Raw genomic sequence first — 21458 nt, forward strand, 5'->3', positions numbered from 1 at the left:
TACCCAGTTTGACCAACTGTCACTTCACTGAGTAGGCAGAACTTGATCCTCAGCTTTTATATACTTCAGATACTCGCAGTATCATTCACATCACCAGTCCAGCCAAGCTAAACCATTTGCGTGCCTACCCACTGTATACCTTCAAAAGTTACAGCATTTTAATAGTACTTTTCTTATCAGAAGATAGAAATGCTTATTTTAATCTTAAATTAATTCTGTGATTTCAGCATTCTATTTAGCCTTCATAAAGGCTAACAGATTAGTATCAACTCAAGCTTTAATGATAAACATCTAGAACAAGACAAAATAAGAAGGCACACTACACTTGTCTACTTGCTTCCTTTATTTCACCTGAAGTGACCATAAATTTAAAAGATTTCTTTGAAGCTGTAGTAGATACTTGATCGATATCGGGACAGAAAACACTGAAGTGATCCAACAGCAACCCCCATCTGCTTTGCAATGCATGTACTTTTGCTAATACAAGGAAGATGTGTAAGTACTCATTTTGTAAGGACAAAAAATAGCAAAGAACTCATCTCTGAAGACAATTTCCCCTGCTATCCACACTGGAGGAATTACCACAATATTCTACTTTCTCTCTTCACTGCCCAAATCCTGAGGAATACTGTAATTAGCATATTGGAAAAAGGTATAAAGAACACCTAATGCCAGCACTGACCAGAAAAGCCATTCTCTGCGTGATGCACTCTCCTGCTAATTCCTGTCTGAATAGGAATAATGCCCTAGTGCAATTTTCTGTAGGTTTGCGTACCAGATAAGGAAGGGAGGGGAAAATGAGAGAACTCCCCAACTCAGGTACAACTCTACATTATTTAAGTCCCAGTGAAAAAGGTGCAAAACCAAGATGAGAGTCCAGTTAGTAGTAAGTATGCTCTTTCAAGTAGTGATTTGTCTAGGAGGAGAAGAGCAAAAGCTATGCCATCGCAAGTATTTTACAACAATCACTGATAATATTTCTTACTCTTGATTTCATGTCCTCAGTCTTAGATACTTTGAAGATTAGCTACGTAATAAAAATAAATAACAATATCATAACTACTCAAACTTTTTTTTTTATTAACTATTCTCTTTGGTTTGCAAGTATTATTCACTGAGATATTTTTCACAAGTTTGTTTCCAACGTTGTGTGCTATTTAAGAGTTCTAGAACAAAATCTGAATTTTTCAAGTGAAGGTGTAGTGGTTTTACCCAGCCGGACAGCTGAGCTCCACCACAACCATTCTCTCACTCCCACTCCTCAAAGGGAAAGGGGTAGAAAATATAAGGAAAAGGGCTCAAGGGTTGAGATAAGGACAGGAAGATCACTCAACAATTGTCAGGATGGGCAAAGCAGACTCAGAGTAGGGAGATAAATTTATTGCCTATTACTAACGAACTACAGAAGTGAGAAACAAAGAAATCAAGCTAAAAATCACCTTCCCCCTATTCACCCTCTTCCACCTCCTCTTCCCAAGTGGCACATGGGAAGGGGGAATGGGGGTTGCGGTCAGTCTACAGCACTTCACCTACACTGCTCCTTCACAGTCACCTCTTCCCCTGCTCCACGTGGGGTCCCTCCTGCAGGATGCCGTCCTTCCCGAACTGAGCCTGCGTGGGCTGCCCACAGGCAGCAGCTCCTCAAGAACTGCTCCAGATATGGGTCCCTATTACAGGGTCCATCTGTCAGAAGCAAACTGCTCCAACATGGGTCCCCCATGGGCGGCAGCTCCCACCAGTCCTGTGTGGACTCCTCTCCACAGGCTGCAGCTCTGGCGGGGATTCTTCACAGGCCGCAGCCTCCCCCAGGCCACATCCACCTGCTCCACTGTGGGCTCCTCCACAGGCTGCAGCGTGGAAATCTGCTCTGCCGTGGTACTCCATGGGCTATAGGGGGACAGTCTGCTCCACCAGGGGCCTCTCCACAGGCCGCAGTGGAACATCAGCTCCAGTACCTGGAGCACCTCTCCCCCTTCTTCTTTACTGACCTTAGTTTCTGCAGGGCTAATTCTTACTCCTCTCACTCTCTCCCAACTGCTGTTATACAGCAGTTATTTTTTCCTTTTCTTAAATATGCTCTCACTGAGGTGCAAACAAAACTTCAGCACAAGAAAGATGTGGACCTGTTAGAGCGAGTCCAGAGGAGGGCTACAAAGATGATCAGAGGGCTGGAGCACCTCTCCTATGAAGAAAGGCTGAGAGAGCTGGGGATGGCTCAGACCAGAAAAGAGAAGGCTTTGGGGAGACCTCATTGAGACCTTTCAATACTTTAAGAGGTCTTATAAAAAAGATGGAGAAAGACACTTTACTCAGGAAGATAATGACAGGACAAGGGGAAATTGTCTTAAGCCAAAAGAGGATAGGTTTAGACTAGACATTAGGAGGAAATTCTTCACTGTAAGGGTAGTGAGGCACTGGAACAGTTTGTCAAGAGAAGTTGTGGATGCCCCGTCCCTGGAGGTGTTCGAGGCCAAGCTGGATAGGGCCTTGGCCAACCTGATCCAGTGGGTGTCATCCCTGCCTATGGCAGGGGGGTTGGAGTTACATGATCTTTAAGGTACCTTCCAACCCTAGCCATTCTATGACTATCACTAACATTGCTTATTGGCTCGGCTCTGAGCAGCGGCAGGCCCCTTTGGAGCCGACTGAAGCTGGCCCTTAACTAACATGGGGCAGCTTCTAGATTCTTCTCACAGAGGCCACTCCTGCAGCCCACCGCTACCAAAACCTTGCCACGTAAACCCACAATGAAAGGTCCAACTGCTCTCCTCAACTCTTTATCAAGCCTCTCCAGTCCACAACAGTGTTCAGTTCCTCAGCGAATACTGTCAACTCTTGATATTTAACAACTCAGGTCTAAATTTGTTATTCTAAACAAAATGATTTACACAAGATTTCTTATGACAGCCAACAAGTAATACTGTTCTTAATGCTATACCACTTGCCAGTTTTCAAGATTGAACTGCTATCAAAAATACAGTATGCTAGCAGTCACCAACCTAATTGTCCCAGACAACCTTCCCAAGATACATGGCCAACCATACATGGCCAACCAGAATTTCAGAGGCACCTAAGAACACAACTAGGCCTCTAGTTTAGAGTAAATACCTGAAAAGGGAAAACCTTATGGGAAACCATAAATACACCAAAAAGTTTAACGTAACTATTAGTGTTAATAGGCTCAATGAGATAACCTGCAGCATGTGTGAAGGTTGAGATGCTTTTTTCTTTTTTAAAAACAGGGTTTCAGAAAACCCAAAAGAAGGGAAAATACAGGACAAAGAAGGCATTTCTAGTCTACACAAGTCTCTTCTGAAGGATTTTTGAAGAAATGTAAGTGCTTTAAAGCCATGCTCATCCTCAGCATGTATCCTGAGGCTGCGTATCCTGAGGCTGCAGCTTACAAGCATCAAAGGCCAACCTCACCTGATGCTTGCCCGTCTCTATGCCCTCCAAAATAGTCTTCTTTAAGTCCTCCTGCTTGTCCTGCGGAAGGAAAAAGAAGAACTCACGTCTCTTGTTCTACACATAAATGTCATCCTTGGTCATGAAGACCTGGAAAGTGAATTTAAATGGATCAGATCCACCAACTGAATGTTCTGCTTTACTGGAATTGCACCAACAAAACACAATGGTAAAACCAAGCAACGCAGCTCTCACCAGTTAAGATTCCTACTACAGCCCATTCAGGTTCATGAAGATAGCATAAAGGTTATACACAGCATCTGATTAAATACAAGATGACCTTTTATTCCCTACTGGCAAAACAAAGTATTTCATTGTACTTTACACCATCCAGAGATTGCAAAAACACAGCATCAAAAAGGTGTTAACTATAAAAATTAGCTTCCCGTGTCCTTACTGCCTTTTGCTTTATTTGTAGAAGATTGAGGGCCAAATCTAAAGAGACTTAAAATTCCTGATATTACACTGATGCTTAAAGAAGCAATATAGAAAAACATGACAACTCGAAACCCTCACTCTAACAGCAACTTAGTTGTTAGATTCCATTATAGATCTCCGTTACAGTTTCGTTCAAATTCTTGAAGTATTGTCTACTTTTGTAGGTGTTCGAAAACTGCCTTACACATCACGCCTTCATGATCTTAGGCCTAAATCCAACCTAAATGATTCTATACTGCAAACATGTAGTGTGTCATGGACATAAAGGACAGTGAGTTTTGAATTAAGGATTCATATTAGTGTGAGGGATGTTAATCAGGTGGAATCATAGGCTGAAGTCTTCAGATGTGCCTCATTAAGTCATTCATATACCTCACAAAAGCAAGCAAATTTCAAATGCTTACATTAACAAGAAAAGATGTAGACCTGCAAAACCTATTTTACTACAGATTTTCACAGGCCAACTTTGTTCCTTTCAAGACATAAAAGACGTATACCTTCAAGAACTCCATTAGAAAAGCATCGAAATAATTGGTAACAAGTCAGGACATAAACAATTAGTCACAAGAAGATACGAATTCATCAAAATACCATACATGAGCAAACAGCTCTGCAGAAGACAAGGATATAATCTGACATTTATCACTTCTAGTATAACATCCCACTACAGAGTTTTAAGAGAAAACCTACCACATCCAAGGAACATTAATCGTAAGCATCATTTGCTTTTTTTTCTCCTGGTTCTTATAAAGCCACTGTGCTTAATGAATCCAGCAAAGCCTTCAGAATCATAGAATTATTCAGGTTGAAAAAGACCTTTAAGACCATCTAGTCCAAACTTTAACCTAGTACTGACAAGTCTACCACTAAACCATGCTACCGAGTTCTACACCTACATGTTTCTTGAAGACCTCCAGGGATGGCATCTCAACCATTTCCCTGAGCAGTCTCTTCCAATGCTGCACAACCCTTTCCGTAAAGGAATTTCTCCTAATATCCAACTTAAACCTCCCCTGGTGCAGCTTGAGGCCATTTCCCCTCATCACTTGGTGCTTGGTTCCTCGACTGAACTACATGTTTAATACCTATGTCAGAGAGTCAGTCCCTGGAAAGCAAGACCTCTCATTTTCTGCTTGCAGGAACACCATCATTTTTGTGTTGAGATATAGTGGTAATAATTGCTCAGTTCAAACAAGACTTCACTGGGAACTAGAATAACTTCCTTGAACTTCAGCTCATGATTCTATCTGAAGATTGATAAAGCCTCAACTGGACACAAACAACACACAAATCAGTTCAGAACATGAGCTGCATAACTTTAGCAAAGTCCAAGGATTTCAGTTGTCAATGAGCACAATACAGGAAGCTGCCTGACAGAAACATCTTCTGCCCTCTGTTATGTGACTAATGCAGCCCAAAAGAGGTTCCTCCTCAGAGCTGCAGCCTTGAAGTCTCCACTTCAAATTCTGTTCAGACCTGACCACCTAGCAAATGAGAAAAGACAATACAGATAAATACAGCCAGTATTTATAGCTCCTTTAATTCAAGCACATTTGGGGAGGAAGTTATGATCAACTTTCCTCAATCTATAATCAGAGAAAAAAATCTCAAAAAACTGTGCTCCTTGTCTTCGTGGTCTGAAAGTAAACAGTATGCAGACAGCTCACAAAACAAAGCAACAAAAAAATTCAGCATTGACCACACTACTGATAACCACAGAATTGTAGGGGTTGGAAGGGACCTCAAGAGATCATCGGGTCCAACCCCCCTGCCAAAGCAGGTTCCCTAGAGCAGGTTGCACAGGTAGGCCTCCAGATGGGTCTCGAATATCTCCAGAGAAGGAGACTCCACAGCCTCCCTGGGCAGCCTGTTCCAGTGCTCACCCTCACCGTGAAGAAGTTCTTTCGCATGTTGGTGCGGAAACCTTCCTGTGATCCATTTTGTGGCCATTGCCCCTTGTCCTGTCCCCAAAAACCACGGAAAAGAGGTTGGCCAAATCCCTCTGTCTCCCACACCTCAGGTATTTGTAAACATTGATGAGATCCCCTCTCAGTCTTCTCTTCTCCAGGCTGAACAGACCCAGCTCTCTCAGCCCTTTCTCATAGGGAAGATGCTCCAGGCCCCGTATCATCTTTGTGGCCCTCTGCTGGACTCTTTCCAGGAGTTCCCTGTCTTTTTTGTACCAGGGAGCCCAGAACTGGACACAGTACTCCAGGTGAGGCCTGACCGGGACAGAGTAGAGGGGGAGGATCACCTCCCTTGACCTGCTGGCCACGCTCCTTTTAATGCACGCCAGGATCCCGTTGGCCCTCTTGGCCACCAGGGCACGCTGCTGGCTCATGGCCAACCTGTCGTCCACCAGGACCCCCAGGTCCTTCTCCGCAGAGCTCCTCTCCAGCAGCTCATCCCCCAGCCTGTACTGATACATGCGGTTGTTCCTTCCCAGGTGCAGGACTCTACGCTTGCTCTTGTTAAGCCTCATTTGTTTTCTTCCTGCTCAGCTCTCCAGCCTGTCCAGGTCTCACTGAATGGCAGCACAGCCTTCTGGCGTGTCGGCCATTCCTCCCAGCTTTGTGTCATCGGTGTACGTGCTAAGGGTGGACACTATTCCCTCATCAAGATCATCGATGAAGATGTTGAACAAGACCAGACCCAGCACCAACCCCTGGGGAACACTGCTTGTCACAGGTCTCCAACTGGACTTGGCGCCGCCGATCACCACCCTCTGAGCTCTGCCAGTCCGCCAGTTCTCAACCCACCTTACCATCCACTCCTCTATCCCACGCTTTCTCAGCTTTGCTAGCAGGATGTCATGGGAGACGGTATCAAAAGCCCTACTAAAGCCAAGGTAGATGACATCCACTGCTCTCCCCTGTCTACCCAGCTGGTGATGCCATCATAGAAGGCAACAAGGTTGGTCGAGCACGATTTCCCCTTGGTGAATCCATGCTGACTACTCCTTATAACCTTCTTTTCCAATTGCTTGGAGATGGCATCCAGAACAAGCTGTTCCAACACCTTCCCAGGGACAGAGGTGAGACTGATTGGCCTGTAGTTTCCCGGGTAAATAAATAAATAAATCAGGGCTACGTAAATAGTTTCCTAGGTAAATAGATAAATAAAACAGGGCTAGAAAACAGGTTCAGGCATGGGATCTCTGACCTTTCACACTGTTTATTCCTTAACAGCCTCCTTGGCACAGTTCTGGCCCTGTCCAGAATTATGGGAACAAAGGGCACCAGGAACTGTTCCCAACAGGCAGCATGGATAACACAACGTCAAGTTTGTCTCCACTGATCTCAGAGGCCTTGCACACCCTGATGAACTTCAAGACTTCGTCCCACATGCAGGGATGTTTAGTGCATAGTCCCAGTATTGTGTTAAACAAACACCACTCTGGTGGACTGCAACATAGCCCATAAGCCAACATAGCCCATAAGCCAACATAGCCCATAAGCCAACATAGCCCATAAGCCAACATAGCCCATAAGCCAACATAGCCACAGACAAAGCAAAATCTTATAGACATTGGGTACAGGCACAAGCTCAGTGAATCCCCAGGTCCAGTGCAACACTGCATGGATGGGTTCAACAACAGCTCTTTCTCCTGGCATTTCAAGAACAGACCTTGGCCATCCTTTATTTTAATATAGACATAATCATTATTTTCCCACATAAAGGAACACAAGGTAAAATGGCACATGTCCACCTCCTCAGTGACTGGGATATAAACCCCAAGTAAAGAGTTGGATTCCAGAAAGCAGTGAAATGCCAGTGAAAGCAATCTCAAGAAAGCCTGAAGTTGCACCACGAAAAAGGAAAGCAAATGAAGATGTATTTTCATCTGATGTGCCTTAACAACGGAAAGAAAGCAAAATTAATTAGAAAAACAGTGACAGACAGAGCACCAATTTAACCACTCCACCACAGACTTCCTGTGACAACTTGGTGAAATCATCTAATCTCATTTAAATTACAAATGAACGCTGAAATCTGTAAGAATGGTACTGCCATTTTATGCCATGGTATTTTAAACTCCAACGATAAGGTGACACACTTGCGAAACCTTCCTCAGAACAATCACAATCACAGCAAATTTATTCACAACAGCTTACAATTTCTAAAAAAGCAAAGCAACACAGAAGTTTGAAAGGGAACTCTTCAAAACTCTAGGCACCCACTGTAAGCATCACTACACTTCTGCAGGTATTTCCCTGTTCTGAAGATTTCATCTGTACTATTTAGACTATAACTTTACCACGGGGCTTTTGACAAACATCTTCCCTCCATCTTAAGAAATAATTGCTGAAGTTTAACATACCTATGTTAGAGACTGCAATTTCCTTTGAAATGCAAGATTGTTACGTAACATCAGAATTCAAAAATAGGAGAACTATATGGAAAGACCCCCTTCCACATGTAAACCAGTGCTTCGACAAGAAGCGACTATTTGGACAGGCTACAGCCAATTACCACTGACAGAAATTTTACTTTTCTTCCTTACTATAATTTTCTTGACAGTTTTTCATTTTGATTGGCAGAACAAAAAAATGTATTAAAGTAAGACTTTAGAAAGGTTTGATGTTTTTCTCAGCAATACTGACCACAGAGCTAGATGCTAAAGGCCACAAGCACTGTTCCAAATAACCCACACACAAGAGGTGAGAGAGAAAAAAATAATACAGTAATAGACATTTTTGTAAATTGTAAATAATTAAAGTTACACGTAAGCAGAAACTGTTGTATCTTTTTAAAAGCTTCTGCACACCAAATTTATATTTCTTTGTTTCAGGCTTTGCAGCCGTGCTACTCACTGTCATGGATTCATGAATTATATCCTTTTCCAAAGTACCTCTTTTTTTTTAAAATCCCAAGTAAAACCAAAAAGGCCTATATCTATTTAAGTGGTTACTGATTAGTAACTAACACTAAATTGAGCAAAGTTCAGGAGATGTGCCACCCCCTAACAATTCAATTAACACCCCCACAATTAGCATGACTTCCCTTCCTGGTAGGAAGGCATTGTTATGAACTAGAACTTTCCTGCAGATAAATTGTTGAGACCTAAAAAAAAAAAACAACACACTATGTTCACAACAAGAGTGGAAGTATTAATTCAATTAAAAATCTATATTTTTAAATACAAACTTCAAATAGTAAAAGACTTATTTTGAGATAAGTCCCTAAAAAAAACAACACCCCCACCCCCACCCCCCAAAAAAAAGCACAAAAGCAGAGTGTGGAAAAAGAAAGAAGAATGTTTAAAACAAACAAACAAAAGCACAATCCTCCCTGCTCATGCTTTATAAGACGTAAGGCTCCTGATCTCCTTTAGACGACTAAGGTATCGTTTGCTTTTACTGCTTAAAAGCCAAACAAACATTGTAACCGTAGGTCACGAAGAAGCAATTTTAGGTGTCTCACTGCACATCAGGAAAGTAAAAACAAATTTTAAAAAAACAGTTAACATTAAAAAAAAAGTTGTGGTTAAAAGCATCATAAAAAAAAGAAGCATTATGAAAGCAATATACAGAAAAAAGTTACAGGAAAGAAAAGATTTCTGGAAAAAATAAAAGATCATATTATGTTGGTCATTTAAAAGGCATTTGCTTAGATTAACTTTTGAAAGCTGCAACAGAAAAGAATACCAAAAGGACTCAGAAATTAACAACAGAGAAGTAATATATCCTACTACTAACCTATTTTAAATTCACAGCAGTAAAACAGAAACTGTAATCTGCAAGAGTTTAGAAAAAAATAGGTAGCATGAAAAATAAACGTAATGTAGAATTGTATCCTGCTAAACAATAAAACCTATGGAACATATTGAAATTAAGATAATTAACTGTCACAAGTGTAATCTATAGCTAAAACTTATTAGCTAATATTTGACCCGCTAAGTAGAAAAATTTTTAATTTTTTAGAGCAAGCAGAACATGAAAGCTTTTTAAAAAGTTACTCACACCTCTTTTCACATTCACATATGAAACTCAACTGTTGAAAGCTTCCTGCTCTACAAGCATACAACCTTTGGCATGAAGTCTCAAACCAAGTTTTCCCCACAAAAGGCAACAGAAGCCTTACCAAATCAGCACCAGCTTGAAGCAACACATCTGCAACATCAGTATGTCCATTTTCACAGGCATAGGTCAAAGCTGTATCTCCTGTCGCTGTGGTGGCATGAACATTAGCCCCTACAGAGACAACAATTTTTTTCTTACTGGACATCTCCTTATCAAGTATTTCATATCTGATAAACATAAAATCAAGGCAATATTTATCCACAATGACAGTTACATCCTACAGACCAAAAGCTTCCACAGCCCACAGGCATTGCTCTCATAGTCAAAATTGATGTCATAATAAAAATATCCTGAGAAGATGGGATAAGCCAAGGTTTAGAAGAGGCTTAACTGACAACTGAAGCACTTATTGGTCACTCATTACTACTCTTCCCCTACAGCAATAAAGATTTCAGTTCCAACAACAAAAGTGAATTCAGATGCTTGTCTAGACTATCCATTTGACAGGTAGCTGTAAAACCAGACAAAATGCATTTTACTGAATAAGTATTAATACTACAAGAGAATATACTTCTACAAATTTCATTTCTTTTTTGCTCTTTAAAACCATTTTCTTTAAAACAATATTAGTGAAATAATTTGACTAGCTTTGTCTTTATCAGCTACATTAAAATTATGTTTTAGTCTTCTAAAAAAGGAAATGTGACTACCTAATTTCTTATTTTCAAGGTGTGAGAAATATTTAGAGATCAACTGATGCCAAAACAAAGCTCCTCAATTAACTTTCTACATTACCAGTGTAAGTGAAGTGCAAGCAGAGTTTCAAGCAAGCTTGTGACTGGTGTCACTGCATAAGAGACACCATTGTTACCATCCCTTGATGAGCAGTGAGCATTACTTTCTAGAATTACAAATCCAGCACATTTTATGCTTACTCTTAGAAAAGAGAATATCAAATAAGTTACTGTCCACTACAAGGAAAATATATAAAATGCAGAGCTTTTTCTTTCTTTTTTTTTTTAATAGTATTAATGTACTCTAGTTTCTACTAGCTTTAAATTGACAGATGAACACTGAAGTGTCATTTCACCCCACCCAACTCCAGCAAGATTTAATTTTATAAGACTTTATAATGAAGAAATTCAGCACATTCCAAAATCTGTCTTGTACACTATTTCTCAGGGCCCAATTTCTGAAGTACCAGTTACTCAAGAAGACTAATTGTCTGCAGATCATTTGGCTTAGTCAAAGCAGGAGCAGCATATAAAGACAAGCATTATCTGTATTAACATTTTGCTAAACGCTGGAAACAATTTTCCTAATGAATACTGGTATTTACTGGAGATGGAACAAAAGCCAGCGTTCCATGAGACACCTTCCTCTGTTAACAGTATCAGACAATATTAAGATGAAAAACACACGCACCCCTTATCAAGGCATCTGAGGATGGTTTCTTGTTACAACGCTGCCACCATCGAGCCTAGGTATCTTCTAAGCCATACGATTCAAATCTATGAAGTCTGTGGGCTCTATCATTTGTACTGTATACGTACCTGCTGCTAGCAAGTATTTCACCAATTCAAGATGACCCTCTTGAGCAGCTTCCATCAAAGGTGTTGAGCAACCAAGTTCTATATCAGCTCCTGCTTTAATAAGGAAGTCAGCCACTTCAGAAAACCCTCCACAACATGCCAGAGTAAGAGCTGTCTCCTGTGTTTCTTCTGTCTGTGCATTTATATTTGCCCCTAGGAAACAAAAGAGCTGTTATTTTAACTGACCAGAGACAGGATGGAAACATCAATGACGATCACCTCCACAGTTTAGGTGTTTTAGCTTTGCTCTGTAGTTACAGCACAGGCCAGATTAGAGGAATTTGCACAGAATACAGAAGTCAACACTGCATGCTTCATAATGAATGCTAAAGAAACAGTGATTTCACCTTGTGCCAGTAACAAGGCCACCATCTCTTCATGACCTTCGCGTGCGGCTTCCATGAGAGGAGTATAACCTTCATCATTAACTTCTTCCAGGTTAGCTCCCCTTTCTATCAGGAGAGCTGCTAACTCTACATGTCCACCACAAGCAGCCAGGGTGAGGGGAGATTCAAATGAATCTGCAGGCATATTCACTTGAGCACCACTGTCTAAAAGCAAGCGTGCTACTTCCACATGTCCATCCTACAAAACAGAGGTGAAAACAGAAATCAGAAACCGTCAAAGTCATTTAATGCATTAGTTGCAACCACTACTACATGCACTAGGTCTGAAAATGACCTAGAGGAAGCTTATGGTTTAATTTATGACATTTTTATAATAATTGGATTAAATTGACATTTAGATTTCCACCTACGCTTATGTTAGGTTTAATTGCATCAGGAAAAAAGAGCTAGATTTTCTTTCCCCCCTTTCTTGTGCTGAGTAGGGGAAGAGTTGTGGGGTAAGACATTCTTAAATATCCAGCAAAATACCTGGGGCACAGAAGTATTATAGATAGCAAACAAATACCATGACTAAATCCACTGCATGACTAAACCTCAAACCAAACACTACATAAAGAAAAGAGACTATTTTTCTTTAGAGTTGATTCATAGCTTCTACAGACAAAAAAGCTCCAACTGTCAGTTTCTATATCCTGGGAAAGATACCTGCTGAAAAACTTCAGTTAGGTAGGTTGACAGGAGGAGGGAAGGCTGGAACACACCTTAAAAGGATAATGAAAAGTGACTTGCGGTGAACCAATCTTTGCCAATGAAGGAAGAGAATTAGGATTGCCATAGCTGTCTTTCAGACTTACCAATCAAAGCAGATAAACATAGCTGTTAGCTTCTCCAGAAGCTACTACTGAACTCCCAGTTCCTTGAAAGAGCCCAAGTACCAGAACTTCATGATTTATCTAAGGTGTGTTTTGTAGAGAGCCACAATATCTTTGAGAATAGGCAAATGCAAAAAGGTTTTGGCATCTGGAAAGAACACCATCATGGTTTCTCCCTCTCACATTGCTAACACAAATGGAACCCAAACTTTTGGAACACTTTGGAGAAGAGAGCTTGGAAAACCAAAACACATAAACCATGCTGGTAGAAGACTCAAGTCAAAGAAACAGTGCTCAGTGAGAAACAAGAGTTCTGATGGTCTAATCAGAGGATGTCATACTGAACCTTTCTTCAGCATATACAGGTAATATGATATAGTAAAAACAAAAGGGAATTCCAAAGTGACAGACTTGAATTGAGGTATGCTGTTAGTATCTCTCAGTAGAGAAAAAAACATTTTCTGCCTTGTATACTGCAGATGCATACATTTTAGGTACATCACATTGATCACTGTATTTACTATTCAAAGAAGAAATACGGATTCTTCTAGAAGGGGAAAAAAAACTGTTCAGACAGCTTTGATGATTTAGCTGTGTTCACAGAGTTCTATGCCCTGACACAGTGGTTCTTCTGGGACAGGATGGTAAACCTGGACTAATACTTTAAACTAGCCCCAACACTTACTGGCAGATTTTCCTAGAGAAGAGGATACTTCCTCCCAATATAGTCAAAAAAAAAAAGGCCAATTTCAGTGGCGAAAAGCAGATGTTTTTATATTGTTTCCTTGGAAAGAAATCCAAATGAAGTTGGGCAATATTAAAGAGCAAAAAAGACATCAGAATACCCCTTTGCCTGAAGTTAAAACCAGAATTGTTCAGGTTAGGGCACAGACCCCTACACATGATCATAAACTGGAATTCTTACTTATATCACATACTAATTCCCAACAGTAAAGACTTTATCCATTAAGAACAGCAATCTTAAGTGAATTACTTCCCCATTCTGATCTCATCAGAATCACTAGCCAGTAACTCCAACAGCTAACACAGAGCAACAGAAAATAGGGAAAGAGGGATATCAAACCGGCAACTCCTGACAATGCTTGTCTCGTTTAGGTTAACCATGAAGCAGGTACTAGGTAACATGAGATTAACAGCAACCAAACGTGTAAATTAAGGACAGGCTGTTGTTCTCAGTGAAGCTGGCCGAAAAGCCAACCACCACCTCACCTAACCAAAATGTATTATCTTTGGTGTAGTACTCCAATGTGACCAGAACCTAGTACCAAAACTTGGAGGCTCAGATACCTCATCAACCTGTATTTCTTTGCAACACTAGTTAAAGAACACAGAAGGCTAGCTGGCAAAAGTCACAATAACTTGCCAGAATGGTTCCCTTCCACAAGGGCGTAGCTAAAAGATAACAAGAAACTTCATTGCTAGATTCGGAGCTGGAACTTCAAAGGATCAGTTTCCTCTCTATTGCTTTTAAAGATTAAGTACACATTCTGCAAACTGGTCTGAAATACCCCAAAATAACAGCATTCAGACCAGCAACATAACTTCCCCAGATTAGACATTTCATAGACCCCAAGTTAACATACTGCTCAGACTATTATAAGAAGTGACTAAATCTAACATTTAGTTTGCAGCCATGCTGCAATCTCCTTTAGGTGACACCATACACCCACCACAACTGGGTCCTTCCAAATTCCTTATTGGCACTAGGCTCTCATACAGGGAAGCCTATTCAAGGATACTATTACCATCTCACTATCAGAAGACTTCAACGCCCCTTGAGATGTAATAATCTGACCTTGGTCACTGCCATCATCACCTCGCAGCTGCAGTAAAAGAACAACTGATCCTCCTGATCTCAGAAGACTAGCGGGGAACATTGCAGCCCATATTCTAGGGATTATAGCTTACTGGAAGAAAACTATTTTTTCCTCCATTCTCTGTGCTTCCTATGAAAACAGGGAACTAAGAACTGAACTACTTTTGAACTATGTTTTTGTTTGCAAAACAAAAACCTCACATTACCATTTACAGAAACCTAGAATAAAGCAAACTGTCTCTACATGCAACACTTATTTCCTGCTGTGGTGAAAGGATAAGTGTAATGCATTACTCATCCAGTTCAATGCACTTCTGGAAGGCTCACGCCATGATGACCCGTGAGACCTTATTTATAAAGACAAAGGCAGAAAACTAACTTCTTTATACTGCAAAAGAAACGGTGACTTGGGCTCAACCTCCTATAGCATTGCAAATTAATTACCCCTACACTTCACATTGGGAACATTTAATACAACATAGCACATACCCAAAATATAATTTTTTTCCCCTAAAACTTATTAGACTAAGAAGTTGCCTGTGTTAACTATACTAAAGACTTTCTTACAGTAACAATTAAAACACTCAACTGCACACCTAAACCAGTTTGTTAACAAAGGCCCACTTCATTTTATCATCTCCTCTATTCCTCTCCCACTGAGATGGAAGAAGTACAAATAAAGGCTGTTTACCATGCAGGCCTCCATTAACGCTGTGTGCATCTCATCTGTTTTATGTTCTTGATCAGCTCCAGCTTCAAGCAAAAAACGAACCATATCTAAATGGCCTTCAAAATGAAACAGAACAAAATAGGCAAGCATTTAATATCATACGTTTTTAGTAGTACAGAAAATACATTTAATGGAATTATTTAGATTTTCACATGTTATTATAAATTTATAAGTTATAATTCATAAATCTGCTCTTTAAGTCCTCTAATGAAAATCAATTGCAGAACGGTCAGACATCAGACTGTCTTTTCCAATGATACAGCCCAACTATGAAATTAAGACAGACTTCTCTAATTCAAATTTATACAACAGGAACTTGTGACTTCAAGCTACAAAAGACTGTGCTTGTTCCTTAAACAATATGTCGTTATACAGTTGAGTAAGTGTTCCAAAGCAGCATACATTTTGGAGGGGGAATTATCTTCTGAAGATAGGCCTGGGTAGATCTGAACTTAACTTTAAACTTTTTAATCATAGCACTCAGGAATACTTCTGAGAACTCCAGGAACATGTTATGACATAATGTGTATATCTGACACTACTTTGAAAAGTTTCTATTAAATTTTACCAAAGCTTGTTTTTAACTCAACTCTATTATGGCTTCCATTGCTCTAGATAGAATGTGTCCCTTAGAAGTTATACATTTTATCCTCCTAATGGGCATCGAGTTTCAAGACAAAACTCTGTTTTACACAAACGAGGATAGGTAAATAAGGTAGCTCAACCTTCTTGCCAAAGATGATAAAGGAAATCCATAGTCAATGAAGATCTTGCATTATATCACACCTACTAAGTTTAACATTGCAAGAAACAAGAGTATCCCTCCAACATTTTCAAGAGTACCATTACAGAAAACTCTCTGTAATGAACTACTATATATTGCAGGAACTACTATATATTGCAGGAATTCCATGACAGTATCAGATCCAAGTCTTCCAATGGGTTATACATAACAAGTATCCTCCAATTCTAACTGCAGAGGCAAAACATAAATCACTATTACAATAATCTGCATTCTTATAGTTTCTATTAGGAGAAAAACATTTATTGGAAATTGTTTTTTGTTTTTCTGTTTTTTTTTCCTTTGGAAGAAGAGAATCTGGAAGCCCAATGGATTACCATGGCACCAAGTTATTTTATGTAGAAACTTTGAACTGCACAAAATATTAAGTCCACGAGTGTTCACAATAATGAATTAATTCATAAACATCTTCCAAAGTTACAGTTGAAGAAGAGTATTCAGTAATAATGCTAGCATTTTACCCCCTTCAGGTATTCTAAAAATGTCTAGTCTAACCTGACATCTCACTAACAACTAACACGTGTTTTCAGAACTTGCAGGTGAGGGGAATCTGAACGAAATGGAAAATGCAGTAGTGGGGGAAGAGGAAAGTGGTGCTGTGCCAAATCACAAGTTCAGACACAGCCAGTCACAAGATTTTATCTCCAGCATGCTGAATGTGTGTCCACCACATTTGGATACAAGTAGACAGGCTTAACACAACTACACCAAGGATGAACATTTCCTGACATCAAGTTTAAAATTAAAATCTGGTATTCCGTAAACAGTTAAGAAAACATTGAATCAAAGTTTGGCTGGAACCCTGAGTTAGACAAACCCCAGAAAATAAATTTCAACAACAAAAACAAAATAAGGTACAAAATAATACCTTTGTAGCATGCAAGTGTAAGTGCACTTTCTTTGAACTCGTTGGAGTGAGTATTGATTCCTGCACCATATTCCAGCAATACTCTTGCAACCTCAACATGACCTGCACTGGCTGCTTCCATTAAGGGGGTATGCCCATTCTCATTGTGGTCTTCAATGTTAGCACCTGCTTTCAATAGCACCTTCACTATGTCAACAAAGCCCCCAGCACAAGCGTAAGTGAGCGCTGTGTTTCCTGCAGAGAAGAAGTTTGCATGTAAGTCCTCTCCATTACCTAGTCCTAATACAGAAAATTTAGTTTTTAAAACTCTGAACAAAACCAAGTACATCACAAGCAGCAGCCTTTTACCTCACAGTAATGTTACTCCAGCCAATAACTTCACCACAACTATAATATGAAAGTTTTAACACTAAGCCAATATTAGAAAAATTGGCATTTTTTACTTTAAGCTTCCTACTTCAGCACACAGAGATCAAATAAACCTCAAACTCTATAGTGAGCATGAAAATTGCTCGTTGTGTTTTGTTGTTGATTTTTGTTTTGTCTAAAATAGCATCCATTGATCCCTTGAAAAAACATTTATAAAATTATTGCAACTTAAAACTGTAGTTCTGAAAATGACAATCACATGTGGCCATGATTTAAATGTTACAGTAAATTTTAAGTTCTACTAAGTATGACTAAACATCAAGATAAAACGAACATTGCATAGTTCAACATCTGTCTTTAATTTGAAAAAAATGTAAATTCTATCTTAAGGTTAGCAAAACTGAACAGCAGTTTAATACTCTCAGCAAGGTTAGTTAAGTCGTGGTCAAGCATCATCACAGCAGACAATATTCAATGCCCAAAGACCTGTAGCTCTTCTTTGGTAAAAGCAATAGACCAAAGTAACTGGTCTCGACCAGCTATGTTCCCTGGGCTTCTCAATGGGTAATTTTGGATTATTAAAGTGAGAGAAGTTAAACTTCATGAATTCTTCTGGTCATCTAATACCACAATGGATTTCAGAGGAACAGTGCTTTCCATTACAGTTAATATTAAAAGCAGTCTTCATACCTTTATTTGGCCATTATTAAACATGTCCAATATGCATCTAGCCTATTCTTAACCATTCATGTCATGTTTTCTTGTAAGTTAAAACATCAGATAAACCCACTGACACTCATAAGCACTTGGCTTATGTGCTAATTTTGTTGATTCTTCAACTTCCTGCTTCCCAGTTACCTGTTGAAGACTGAGCATTGACATCTGCACAATGAACAAGGAGAAGTTTAACAATATCTACATAGCCTCCACTGGCAGCTGCCATTAAGGGAGTTATGTCTCCTTTATTCCCTCGATCTTCAACATTTGCATGCATTGCTAGTAGCACCTAAAGAAAAAAAGTTCAGTTAGTATGAATAAATTCTAGCATTGACATTTTGCTTTTAGTTCAGGCGGGCTTGAGAATGATTCCCCAGTCAGCCATGACATTCCCTTACATTAATAACAACGCAAAGCACAAATGGTACTCCCCAGGAATAGCGTATAATTACCACCTGTACTATACTCTGCTTCAGAAAATGCTGTTTTTCTACATTTGTTCGTATATGTTAAAATCAATATTAAGTTACAGTGCAGTACTGATGTTTTCAAAAGCCACAGGGCAATTCACTAACCAGAGTAACAGAAGAACTATAAACTTCCATTAATGACCACAGCCCACATTAAATCAAGCTTACAGGTAAACGGTTTTCCCTCTGCACACTTGACCACCACAAAAAACATGTAGCTGGTCACTTTCTGAGTTACACTCAAACCAAATAAGCTCTGCTATTGAATACACATATGAAAGTCAAAAATTAACCCAAACTAATGCACTGATGACACAGATGTCATTAAGAAACAGACTGAGTGACTGAGACATAAGTCTTCAGAATGTAAGCCCTTGCATTTTTTATTTTGCCGATATTTTAGATCCTCTTGCAATGTCTGCTTGGCAGAACACCTTGACTGCATCTAGAACAATGTCAGAAAAACAGACAAATCATAAAGCACGAGATATATTCCTCACACAAGCCCGTTAAACCTTAAGGCATGTATGATGACATTTAACATTAAAAAGACAACCAGCAGCTGTAAACCCACATTAAGGTGTATTAACTGATACTCCACTTAGACTATAAAAATTGTTTTAATCAGAATATCTAAGATGTTTAACTATCAAAGAAACCCCTTAGACAATGTTTCATAAAGGTTTAATTGTGAATGTATTTGTTACTTACTTGTGCCAATTCATAGTATCCAGCTGAACAGGCCAAGCAAAGGAGACTCTCCCCTTCTTCAGTATGTTCATTTACGCTTCTTCCTTCATCCAGCAGCTTCCGGACAGCATTTACATCCCCATCTGAGCATGCTTCTGCCAAACTGCGACTGGAAAATCATTTATCACAAGAGTAAGCACAAAATAGACCTACAATAGATGGGTAGTGTTCTTATGCAAGGAAATAGTCTTTACTAAGTCTTTACTTAGTGCTGATGGCAGCACCAAGTTTTACTAGGAAATATACCTTGCAGCTTTATTTTTTTTTTAAAGAAAAAAGTACATATATACATTATTTCAATTGGTGAAACGGAGACAGAGGCCTTGCTGATGTCCATATTAGCTCTTGTTCTCAGTTGCTAGCTTAACACTAGCTCTTATACAGGCTACATGCAGAAAAGTTCTCAGAACAAAGTAATTTGCCATCTGTGCAAAATACAGAAGTAAACCTCATTGATGCTATTCACACTTCTCTGGAATGCCAGGTACACACAGGCTATGACCATGACAAGCTACAGGTAGGAAGGCAAGTTTCCAGTAGAGATAAAGCCAAGAAGTGAACAGCCTAGCATCAAAGAGGCTACTAATACCAAATATTGCTACAAAACAAACTTCCTGACCATTGTCTTTCTCAAAGTGGGATTATTTCCTTCTCTGCACTAGCCCAAAGCTTTTGTTTTTTTTAAGCGAACACATGAATTTCTTCTTAAGCAGCCATTCCAAACAAAGAAAAATCCTTACTTCACCTAATGAGGTCTTAAAGGAAGAAACGAGAGGAGTCTTACAAAAAGTTTACCATCTTTCCTTTCATACAACAGTAAAAGTACATTACAGAACTTTTCATATGGATGAAATACACCAATTGAAGTACACATTTTTTTAAACAGCAACAACACCACAAATCCTACACTGAACACTAATAACTGATCCTTCAAAAGCCAAAATAGGTAATTACAAGCTAAGTGTTAAAAGGCAATGACTAGACATACCCCAAGTTCTTGGCATCTAAAAGCTCAGGAAGTTTATAATCATTACTTTAACCATCATTAACCTCTGCACTAAAGAGAAGAGCTATTTCTCCTGATACCTAGGAAAGCACACTAAACCAATCTAGAAAAAGGTGAGTGAGCTTCAATTTATTTTGAACCAAATCTGTCTCTTACATCTTTTTCTGCACCAAAAAGTGTAATTCTAACAGAAAAGACAACTGCTAAAGCATGGCTAAACACTTGAGTGTAAACAAAATTAAGTCATTCTCAGTATCAACTCAGTTACTTATCTAAATGATGACACCATTTTATTTGGAAAACATATACAAGGAATCATAGTCCCTGAGCCACCAGGAATGAAAATACAGCTAATGCCGTGGTTGGAGAAGGAAAGGGAGGAAGAACCTTCTACTAGAATCGGTAGTGGACTATATACGATGTATTCCCTCTTGTATAGTTTATTTACAAGGTATGGATGCTTATGTCTTAAAGCAAAAGCCATTATATTCAGATTCATTAAAAGGCTTTAACTTCTCTTCTGTAAAGGAGACAATCATTCAAGAAGTTTACTTGCGATGAAGAATATATCCATCTGACCCCAGCATTTCCTCAGGAAAGTATGCAAGTTTCAATTTTTCAAAAGACTAATGGTTAAATTATATAAAGGCTTTATTTTAAAAGGAACTCATTTGCCAGATACCCAAAAACGTACTAACTGTGTACTAACTAAATGTAACTAAACTGTGCTAGTCACAGAATTATTTAGGTTGGAAGAGACCTCCAAGATCACAGAGTCCAACCTCTGCCCTAACACTAACACTTCTCCACTAAACCATATCACTAAGCTCTACATCTAAGCGTCTTTTAAAGACGTGAGAGAATAGACCAATCCCCACCTCGCTACAGCCTCCTTTAAGGTACCTGTAGAGAGCGATAAGGTCGCCCCTGAGCCTCCTCTTCTCCAGGCTGAACAACCCCAGCTCCCTCAGCCGCTCCTTGTAAGACTTGTTCTCCAGACCCCTCACCAGCTTCGTTGCCCTTCGTAGTAGTAGCTGCTAGATAAAACAAGCTGAGATCTGACCTGAATAGAACATTCAGGTATCTGATCACTTATATTTGTATTATAATCACTTTCAGTGTTTTGACAAAATTGATAATTTCACCCACATGAAAAGAAATAGACTTTAAGA

At 39.5% G+C, this 21458-nt stretch overlaps 1 protein-coding gene across 15 annotated transcripts in view; it reads right to left on the reverse strand.

Moving 5' to 3' along the window:
• Window positions 1–21458, reverse strand: part of ANKHD1 (ankyrin repeat and KH domain containing 1) — a 119829-nt gene that overhangs the window by 54994 nt on the left and 43377 nt on the right. For 9 of the 15 annotated variants that reach the window (XM_083799103.1, XM_083799115.1, XM_083799112.1 and 6 more), the window contains exons 4-11: window positions 19242–19389; window positions 18202–18349; window positions 16975–17208; window positions 15266–15360; window positions 11866–12103; window positions 11480–11671; window positions 9988–10097; window positions 3427–3486 (exon numbers count right to left, since the gene is read on the reverse strand). In XM_083799103.1, the coding sequence (XP_083655229.1) occupies window positions 3427–3486; window positions 9988–10097; window positions 11480–11671; window positions 11866–12103; window positions 15266–15360; window positions 16975–17208; window positions 18202–18349; window positions 19242–19389 (1225 nt within the window). Of the gene's footprint in view, window positions 1–3394; window positions 3487–9987; window positions 10098–11479; window positions 11672–11865; window positions 12104–15265; window positions 15361–16974; window positions 17209–18201; window positions 18350–19241; window positions 19390–21458 lie in introns of those variants that run through there. The other 6 variants (XM_083799104.1, XM_083799106.1, XM_083799113.1 and 3 more) reach the window with 2 other exon arrangements.

Source organism: Anser anser (assembly GCF_964211835.1).
Source record: "Anser anser genome assembly, chromosome: 14".
Lineage (NCBI taxonomy): Eukaryota > Metazoa > Chordata > Aves > Anseriformes > Anatidae > Anser > Anser anser.